Here is a 10,579-nt window from a genome sequence, read left to right as displayed (position 1 = left end):
AAATGAGTTGTATAATGGAGTCAATGTGCCACACACAAAATTTTCCACTCAAGGTGTGCTGCAGACTAATTCAGGGAGTGGAGTGTGCAACGCACAAAATCATACTTTGAGAGTGTCCTGTAGACAAATTTCCCTATTATCTAACCTCACAGTTTAAATTGAATAGTTTATGGGATGCAATGTGAGGTAGACCAAATGGTGCTTTGGCGGTGTGCGAGAAACAAAATCGACTTTGACAGTGTATTCTACACAAAATCATGCTTTTGCAGTGTCCTGTGGACAAATTTCCCTATATGAAACCACTAAAGAGAGATCCACATGTTAGTGGAACAGATTCGTGTTAGATACTGCATGTGAGGCTCGTCCCAACCTACAGCCCATCGCTTCACGCCTTCACTATTCGAGGGGATAAATATAATAAACTCATAAAAGTACTAGGCGACTAGGCGCGGTGGTGCTGGAACTAGTAAAGCAGTGAAGCCTAGAGTAGAGGTTGGTTATCCAGAAGAAGGCAGTTGTGCAGCGCATGGCTGAAAACTCCAGTCTAGTCAAAAACCGATTGTACGGGTGCAGGCAGTGTGCCTCGTGGTCGTTGCGCAGCGTCCAGGCAGGCCCTCGGCTCCCCTCCCTGTTTCGTATTGATCTCATCACTACATGTTATACACACTTGCGATTACAACTGGTTCTGCTATCTTCCAGGAGTCCGGAGTGCAGCGGGGCTTGCGGACGTGCGGAACGCGAGCGAGATGTGCGGGCGCCGTGGAGTGCACGGGAGCGTGCGGATCGTGGGCGCCGGGTGACCGCGTCGTGCGCACGAGGGTGCGCGCTGGCAGTTGCCCGAGCAATGGCCTTTGGCATGCAAGCCGTTGGAGCAGAAGCTTCTTCAACACCCCCCCCCTCAGTCTCAGCGGTGGACATGGCCGACGCAGAGGCTGGACCGGAAATCATCATGGAGAGCCGACGGGAGTCCTTTCGTGAAGATGTCAGCGAACTGCTTGTCACTCGGAACGTGAAGCACCCGGAGCTCGCCGACGGCCACTTTTTCCCTGACGAAGTGGATATCGAGCTCGATATGCTTGGTGCGCCGGTGATGTACTGGATTCTTGGACATGTAGACCGAGGAGACATTGTCGCAGTAGACAATGGTGGCTTGCTTCACACCATGATGGAGCTCGTCGAGGAGGTGCCGGAGCCATGTACACTCGGCGACAGCATTGGCAATCCCGCGATACTCCGCCTCCGCACTTGAACGCGAGACGGTGTTCTGGCGCTTGGACGACCACGACACGAGCGCGTCACCGAGGTAGACGCAGAACCCCGATGTGGAGCGCCTGGAGTCCGGGCATCCTTCCCAGTCGGAGTCGGTGTAGGCGATCAGTGTCGGTGAGGTGGCGGCGTGCAGATGGAGGCCGAACTCGACGGTGCCCTTAAGATACCGTAGAACACGTTTCAGCATGGCGGCATGGCAGTCCCGCGGGGCGTGCATGTGCAGGCACACCTGCTGGATGGCGTACGCAATGTCGGGCCGCGTTAGCGTGAGGTACTGGAGATCGCTCGCCATGCTACAGTACCACAAAGCATCGGAGAACGGTTCGCCATCGGAGCTGGATGCTTTCACCTTGGCGTCGGCCGGTGTGGACACGGGCTTGCAGTTGGCCATCCCGGCGCGCTCGAGGATGTCGCGTGCGTAGGCAGCCTGAGACAGATGAAACCCATCCGTGCGGTGCTAGACATCGATGCAGAGGAAGAACCGAAGCGGACCCATGTCCTTGATCGCGAACTCCGACTTGAGGCGTGCGATGATGGCTTGGAGTAGCGCCGGTGTCGAGGTGGAGAGAATGATGTCGTCGACGTAGAGCAGAAGATAGGCCGTGTCACGACCCTGTTTCAGCACGAACAGAGATGGATCCGCCTTGGACTGGACGAAGCCGAGCGTGAGGACGAAGTCGACGAAGCGAGTGAACCACGCCCATGGAGCTTGGCGCATACCGTAGAGGGATCGTGACAGCAAGCACACAGCGTGGGGGATGGCCGGATCTGCAAACCCGGTGGGCTGCTGGCAGTAGACTTGCTCCTCGATGTTCCCGTGCAAGAATGCATTGGAGACGTCGAGCTGATGTGCAGGCCAGTCGTGGGAGGCGATGAGCGCAAGCACCGTCCGTATGGTCGCCGGCTTGACAACGGGAGAAAAGGTCTCGGTGAAGTCGATGCCGGGGCGTTGATGAAATCCACGTACGACCCAGCGGGCCTTGTAGCGGTTGAGCGTGCCGTCGGGGTTGAGCTTGATGCGGAAGACCCATTTGCCACTGATGACGCGGGCCTGCGGTGGTCTGTCCACCAGAGTCCAGGTGCGATTGGCCAGCAGCGCATCAAACTCCGCTTGCATGGCGGCACGCCAGTTTGGACCCTTCAGAGCTTCGCGAGCTGAGGTCGGGATCGGTGACAGCGGCGAGGTTGTCGCCGTCATGGCGTACTTCGGATTCGGCTTGAACACGCCGGCCTTGCCGCGCGTCGTCATGTGTTGCACAGGCTGAGGAGGCGCGGCTGGGATCCGGGGCGCGGCATCGGTGGCGCTTGGTGACGAGGTCGGCGACGTGGCTGGCGGCACTGCTGGAGGCGTGGATGGCGACACGGGCGGCATGGACGCTGCGGATGGCGCGGGCGTAGTGGACGGCACAGGCGTCGCGGCCGGCACAGGCGTTGTGGAAGGCGCGGGCGTCGCAGGCGTCGTGGACGGCGCCGCTGCTGGCGCGGACCGGGACGGCGTCGCGGACAGCGTCGTAACTATCAGGGACGGCGCTGGAGGGCGATGCAGGTGCTGAAGCCGCAGTGTCGGGGCAGTGGGATCGTCGTCGTCGGGGAGGGGCGCTGGACGGCGAGCGTGCGTTGGGGCTGTGGCGCGTTCGCGGAGGGGAAAGCACCCCTCGTCGAACAACATGACGGGATGTGATGACGCGGCGCGAGGCGATGTCCAAGCAGCGGTAGCCGCAGTGATCCGATGGGTAGCCGAGGAAGACGCATGCCGTCGAGCGCGTGCTGAGCTTGTGCGACGTCGTGGCGCTGAGGTTGGGGAAGCAGAGGCAACCAAACACCCGCAGCTCGTCGTAACGTGGAGGGGCTCCGAAGAGTAGTTCATGCGACGTCAGGGTCCTGGTGGCGCGGCACGGCCGGCGATTCGGCAGGTACGTCGCTGTGTTGAGGGCCTCTGCCTAGTACGCCAGAGGAGCTCCGCTGTGGATCAACAAGGTTCTCAAGCAATCGTTAATCGTGCGCAGGACACGTTCGGCCTTGCCATTCTGCTGCGACGTGTACGGGCAAGAGAGACGGAGCGAGATCTCGTGAGTGAGGAAGTAAGCACGGAGGGCGTTGGAGTCATACTCATGGCCATTATCCGTTTGCAGAGCAACGAGAGGGAGACGGAATTGAGTCTGAATATACGCATGAAAGGAGCGAATAATGGGGAAAACTTCAAACTTGGCACGAATGGGAAACGTCCATATATAATGAGTGAAATCATCCAGGAACACAACATAGTATTTGTACCCTGAATTGCTAGGCACAGGGGACGTCCAGACATCCGAATGAACAAGTTGAAAAGGGGAAAACGTCTTCGATGCAGAGGAGCTAAAGGCTAGACGAACATGCTTGCCGAGTCGACATGACTGACAAGAGTGTTCATCCGACTTATTGCAGCTAAAATCAAAAGAATTTAAGACCTGAGAAAGAGAACGGGAGCCGGGATGACCAAGCCGGTGATGCCACAGCTCGACCGTCGGCGCCGTAGATGCAGTGAAGGACTGGGGTTGGGGCAAAGGGTAGAGGTCGCCGGTGTTGTTACAGCGGAGAGTCTCCTGTCTGGTGTGCAGATCCTTGATGGAGAAACCAAAGGGATCAAATTCAATAGAAATATTGTTATCACGAGTTAATTGGCATACCGAGATAAGATTTTTGACTACAGAAGGAGAAACAAGAACGTTGCGGAGGTGAAGAGGCTGAGAGGATGTGGGAATGGAGGTGTCGGCTGCGTGCGTGACAGGCAGTCGAGCACCGTTTCCGACGATAATGGAGGAAGAAAGGGGACGGGAAGAGTGGAGAGTACCAACGCTGGAGGACATGTGGTTCGAGGCGCCCGTGTCCAGGAACCACTCCGAGGCACTCGGTGGCGGCGTCGCGACGCCGGCGGAGTTGAGCGCCCTGTACAGCGCCTGGTTGTTCCAGACGGCGCCAGGCGACGGTGGAGGCAGCTGCGGGAGATGGTGGGCCGTCATCGCTTGCTGGGGCTGGAATGGCGGTCGTGGGCCGAGGACACCTGAGCCGGGGGCCCGTATAGGCATGGACCAGGCCTGGACGAGCCCAGTCCACGGGTTATAACCAGCGGTCCACGGAGCAGAGGGGTTGGTGGAGGAGTGCTGACCGCCGCCGCCGCCGGAGTTGGGAGCGCCGGAGGAGCCGGAGCCCCGGCCCTTCTTCTTGTTCTTGAAGCGGGAGCCACCGGATCCACCGGTAGATCCGCCGGTGGTGCCGATAGATCCGCCGGAGCCACCGGGAGAGCCACCAGAGCCAGCGGGAGATCCGGCGGAGGCACTGGCGGAAGAGGAGCCGCTGTTGCGAGCGAGGAAGGCCTGCGCGCCGTCCGTCTTGGCGTCGTGGGAGTCGGAGGCCTCCTCCAGGAGCAGGTAAGACATTGCGCTTCTGAAGGTGTGGATGGGGATTTGGATTTGATGACGGGTTTGAGGTGGCAATATTTGGGGCTGAGGCCGCGGAGGAGGTTGAGGACCTGGCTTGGCTCCGAGACGGGGTGGCCGACATTCCGGAGTTGATAGGCGAGGCGCTTGAGCTTGGTGCAGTAATCATGGATGGAGAGGTCGCCCTGCTGCACGCTGCGGAACTCAACTTCCAGGAGAACAGCGCGCTCAAGCTCATTGTCGCGGAAGTGGCCCTCGACGTCGGTCCAGAGGGAGAAGGTGGTGATGTGAGGCCTGTGGACGAGGTCGAAGACGTTGGTGGTGATGGTGGTGTAGATCCAATTGACAAGGCAGCTGTCAATCTGCCTCCACTCGGCATTGCGCTGGGCGATCGGTGTCGGCGAGCGGACATGATCCTCAAGGCCGAACTTGCCAAGCACCGAATCAAAGCAGCAGCGCCACTGACTGTAGTTGGCGGTGGCGTAGTCGAGGATGACGGGAATGTGGTTGTGGATGTTCACCGTCTGAATGACGGAGGCCGCGGCTGGTTGAGGAGGAGTGGCGTCGTCGAAGTCGCCATCGGCGGAGGAAGCAGAGGAGCGAGCCGGAGAGTGAGCCATGGAAGCAGAGGAAGCGGAAGAAACAGAGGAAGCAGGGGAGGTGGTGCCGAAAGGGTTGAGGAAGGAGGATCGTGGGGCCTTTGATACCATGTAGAAGAGAAATTGAAGAACCAGCATTGTATTGATCTCATCAGTACATGTTATATACACTTGCGATTACAACTGGTTCTGCTATCTTCCAGGAGCCCGGAGCGCAGCGGGGCTTGCGGACGTGCGGAACGCGAGCGAGATGCGCGGGCGCCGTGGAGTGCACGGGAGCGTGCGGATCGCGGGCGCCGGGCGACCGCGTCGTGCGCGCGAGGGTGCGCGCTGGCAGTTGCCCGAGCAATGCCCGTTGGCAGGCAAGCCGTTGGAGCAGAAGCTTCTTCAACACGGATGACGAAGCGGACCCAACGACCGCGCAGGTGGAGCCGCGGGCGGCGCGCGGTTGGCGCTTATCCAGAATCCGTGGGCGAAAGCGAAACGCCCCCGCCGCGCGGACCCGGCCCGCCCGCTTGACGACCTTTCTCCGCGGCCGCTTGGTGTGGCCTGCGGTGGTGGCGCGCAGCGGCAGGCAGGCCGCCTGGTGCCTGCGCCGCGCGTCAGTCAGTGGCGTTGGCGGTGACGGCTGACGAGTAAGCGGGTCCTTGGAAACGAGTTGACGAGGAGAGCTAATAGCTGCGCGCCACTTCGCCCCGCACCCGTCGCTCTCGGCGGTTGGACCGTCGTTTTCTCCGCGCCCCGCAGCCTTTTTTCGTTCTATCCGAAATCAAGAGCCTGCACTATTCGACACAAATTTATGCGGCAAAAATTCCTCACATGATTGATGATTTCAGGGCGCGACGCAAGTAAGAGATGGTTTAAACGCGGAACGAGTGTGTCAGGTGACATCGTAGTAGCTAATTCTACCTGAAACAGGCATGGGGTAACGAAATGGGCCGGGCGTAACATCAGTAGCGTCAGATGAACGAAGGGGATTTTACCATGTTTGACCTGAGACAGTCAAGCGTTTTGCCCTCTGTTGAGTTAGATAAGGCTCCGTCAACGGTTTTCTTTTTACAGTGTGTTTACATTGGCCATTTACTGTAGTAGGATCGACCAGCAGTGTACTACTCGTCAAGTTGTCAGTCACCAACCGGAGCGAACAGTAGGAATGTTCAGTCTGTCAAACAGTTTTCCCCAGAAGATCCGTTGATTAAAAAAAAGAATTCTATATCTTCCTGTCAATATACACAACTCAAGAATGTCACTATTTATCAAATTAATCCAACACATTGACCAACCGACGAGCTATGCTCTGTTGTTTGTTCAATGGAGTACTACACAACAACAAAAGAATGGCGTTCCCGGTTATCCTATTCCTAGCTGAGACCTAGTAGTGGTCAGTAAGACAGTAACTACACTTTAATTTGTGCACGTGGTTGACAGTACAAGATCGAATCGAGCTCTCAGAAACTAGTTGCCGCTCCAGCAAATGGCGCGAACCACAGGTCCGTCTCGTCCAGCTTCATCAGGTCCTGCAGGCCTTCCCACAGCATCTCGTCCCCCGCCCCGTCCGACTCCCCCGGCGTCGTCGTCGTCTCCGCCGCGGCGGCGGAGGCACAGGCGGCGTCGCCGCGGCCCGGGAAGTTGAGCCTGGCGCGCGGGCCGCGGAACTCGAGCGCGGCGGAGTCGTAGGCCCTGGCGGCCGCCTCCGCGGTGTCGAACGTGCCCAGCCACACGCGCGCCGCGCGCCGCGGGTCGCGGATCTCCGCCGCCCACTTGCCCCACGGCCGCTGCCGCACGCCGCGGTACCTGTTCCGCTTCCTCCGCTGCCGCGGCCTCTGCTGCTGCTGCTGCCCCCCTCCTGCCGCCGGCGCCGTCCGCCCCGCGCCAGAAGAGCTCACCGCCTCCGCGGGCGCCCCGAAGAAGTCGCACCCGAGGCACCCGTCGATGCCGCAGACCCCGCACGCCTCGCCGCCCGCCACCGTGACGACCTCCGGCGGCGGCGTGCTGTACCCGGACACCACGTGCCGCAGCGCCGCGACGATGATGGCGTCCTCCTGCTCGTGGGAGATCAACCTGCCCCCGAACCCCGCCGCCGCGCTCTTGCCGCCTCCGTGAACCGAAGCCTGCTGGTGCCTGTGCCTCCCCTGATCATCGAATTGCGCCTCGCGAAAATCCTGCTTCCCGGCCATGGCGGAGGTGAGCTTCTTGGTCATGTCCGAGCCTCTGCTCAGCTAGCCGAGCTTGGAGTAGAGTGTGTTTGAACTTCGAATTGGAGCGGGAAGTGGCGGGTGGAGGCGCTTATATATAGGGTACGCGGCCGTCGAGAGGCACATCGCACACGGGCGACACACGGCGGCGCGGTGCGCAGTTACAGAGCGACGCCAGGTGGTGACCTTCGTCTTTCCACTTCCGGTTAGAAAGAAGCTGTGGAAAACGTGTGGATGCGAGAAGCTCCCCAGTCTTAAAGATCTAGAAGGGCAAAAGTGGAACACCTGGTTCGGGCACGGGCACTGGGATTGCTGCTGACGTATTGGTGGGCGTATGGAGCTGGTGCGGGTGGGGGGCACTGGGAGTGGGGGGCACTGGAGTGATGTCCAGCAAGCAATTCGACTATTCCAGGGGTTGAATCGTCCACAGAGAAAAGTCAAAGCGGGATGAGGAGTTCGGTGACGTGGTTCGGCACGTGCAAGTTGCTTCCAGAACATGGTCCACAATTTTTTGAACCAAAAAAATAATATAGTTTTTTCCCTGCTAGTATCTTCGTACGACAAACTGGAACTTTTTACGAGACCAAAATGGATAAAAGTAAGAAAAAAATAAATCAATGCAGGTGGTTTTTGCATAGTGGATAATCACAACGTAGTTTTTCCCAAAAAAACATTTCAACTTAGAGCTCCGCATTTCTATATATCCTGTAGTACGGTCTTGATTTTTTTTTTCATTCTTTCGGTATCTCTAGAATATGAATGTGTGACTTGTTAGAATCTATCATATCGATAATACATAGAAAAAGGCATGTTATCTCTTCCAAAATTAGTCTAATTCATCTGATACTTTTTACATATTTACTACTTTTAAGGTGACTTTAGATCTTGTATTTGCTTAAATCACCAGTGTTGCCCAATCAACTCCCCTTTCCTTGTTGTTTTTGTGTCTTGTTTTTGGTCCAATCGAGCCTTTTGCTGCATCTGTAGTGGACCCGTTGGGTGTTTTGTTTAGTTGCTTTTGTGTTTAGTGTTGTCCAGTCAACTCCCCTTCTCTTGTTTAGTTGTTTTTATAGTGTTGTCCAGTCGAATAGGTGATTTACGAGAATGCAATATCTAAATCACCTGACGAGGAGATAGATCCTATTTTTTATGCTACTATTTGAAACCAGAAATACATAGAGAGGGTCATGCTAGTTTACGGTCGACTGTAGGAAGGAGTCCTCTAAAGTCGATATTCGGGCCATTATTTTTTTTCTTTTTAGTAAATCTTTTTGTCATTTTCTGATTAAAAAATTTAGAGACTGAAAAAATTTGAAGGAAAAAATTAGAGAGGCGGAAAAATTCATGAAAATTTTTGGAGAGATAGAAAAAATTGAAAAAAAAGTTTTATGAAATAAATTGAAAAAAATTGAACGAGAAAAATTTGTACATCCAAATATAAAAAACTCAGGTAGGAAATTTTTTTGATAAAATGTTTGTATCAAAAAAAGAAAAAAAAAAGAGAAAAAAAACCACTAAACACGCCGTCGCTTTAGCTTCGCGAGCGGAGTTTGCCTCCCGCCCTCGTCCCCTGCTTGGGAAGCCGCTGCGACGCCGCCTTTGTCTGCTTCGCTGCCGCTCGCGGAGCCCGCCGCCGCACCTCCCGTCGCGCCTATCCCCTCCGTCCGCTCCACTGCCGCGGCTCGTGGAGCCCGCCACCGCGCCTTCCCGCTGCGCCGCTCCACTGCCGCTGCTCGCAGAGCCCACCGCCGCGCCGCTCCCCTCCGTCCGCTCCGCTGCCGCCGCTCACGGTGCCTACCGCCACCCCCCCCCCCCCCCCGGCGGGGCAGAGCCCGCCGCCGCGCCGCTCGCCTTGGGGGGCGAAGCTCGCAGGAGTTCAATCCAGAGAGAGAATAAATAAAGAGAAGAGAAGGAAGGGGCGCGAGCATGGGGTGGGTACGGCTGCGAGCGTGAGGTGGGGAGATCGACCGTCACTTTTGTGAGTCACGGCCGATTGCAAATTCAGCATCGGGCTCAAAAAACTAGAACTATGATTGAGACTCATTATTTAGACCTCGCAACCAGGGCTGTGTTTAGATCCGTAAAATAGTGGTAAAAAGGATCACATCGGACATTGTGGCACACTGTAGCACGTTTCGTTTGTTTGTGGTAATTGTTGTCCTACCATGACCTAACTAGGCTCAAAAAATTCGTCTCGTCGTGTACATCAAAACTATACAATTAGTTTTTTTATTTATCTACATTTAATACTCCATGCATGAGATAAAAAATTTGATGTGATAGGTGAATAGTGAAGTTTGAAGAGAGAAATTTTGGAAGTGAAGACAGCCCAGACTAAAAAAAATCAAGTAGTTAATGTTTCTTCCTTCCACTTTCGTTTCCCCAAAAGACCTTTTTTTGGTCTTTCAATAAATGATCAACAAGTGTTTATTAGGGTATGCTCGGTATGACTCCAATCTCCAAAATCCGAGCTGCAGTTTGTAGACTAGATTAATAAAATAGTCTAGATACTTATGTGTAGTTGAAAATATAAGAAATATGAGTTATCTAAATATTCTAGAGGAACCTTAAGTTCTAGATTCAAGATTTCTTAGAACTACAAATATGTGGTTCCAGGGTTTTTTGGAGTTGGAGGTCTGACAAGGAGAGCTTTATTCGAAGAACCCTTGCCAATTTTTAACTCTTTCTCAGAACATTTGTGACCATCACTAGTCGTGTTGTTCAAGGTTTAATAAAACCAGTCAACGCTGAGGTCCCTCAGTGGTTCGACTTTTTTTTTATAAAAAGAGCCCAAAAGGGTGAAAGTGCCAAGGTTAAAAAATTTAGAGTATTGTTTGGTTAAAGGTCAAATTTGGCTAACTCTCAAAATAATTAGCACTCATCCCAACCAGCTCAAGATTTTTCATGTTTAGAATCTTCCTTCTGATTCAATCCAGGATTCCAATCGCTGTGTTCGCTTGGCTTGTCATCCAACCAGCCAGCGGTACTGTTCTCTCATACTAAATCAGCACCAGCCACCAGTTACCAGCCAATCAGCAGTACTGTTTTCTCATAACAAATCAGCACCAGCCACCAGCAACAGAAACGAACACAGCGAATA

At 55.0% G+C, this 10,579-nt stretch overlaps 1 protein-coding gene across 1 annotated transcript; it reads right to left on the bottom strand.

Annotated features, from left to right (window-relative positions):
* Positions 1-6,479: 6,479 nt before the first annotated feature.
* Positions 6,480-7,592, bottom strand: LOC120660881 (ethylene-responsive transcription factor ERF109-like). Its single transcript, XM_039939534.1, has one exon. It carries the CDS (start codon positions 7,483-7,485, stop codon positions 6,733-6,735), a length of 753 nt encoding a protein of 250 aa, XP_039795468.1. The 5' UTR covers positions 7,486-7,592; the 3' UTR covers positions 6,480-6,732.
* Between the last annotated feature and the right edge of the window lie 2,987 nt (positions 7,593-10,579).

Source organism: Panicum virgatum, chromosome 2N (assembly GCF_016808335.1).
Source record: "Panicum virgatum strain AP13 chromosome 2N, P.virgatum_v5, whole genome shotgun sequence".
NCBI lineage: Eukaryota > Viridiplantae > Streptophyta > Magnoliopsida > Poales > Poaceae > Panicum > Panicum virgatum.
The sequence above is the reverse complement of the archived record's forward strand: the minus strand, read 5'-3'. Positions and strand labels throughout refer to the sequence as shown.

Bases quoted from the DNA above. Each gene is read 5' to 3' on its own strand.
- LOC120660881 (XM_039939534.1), bottom strand. From the start codon at position 7,485: ATGACCAAGAAGCTCACCTCCGCCATGGCCGGGAAGCAGGATTTTCGC.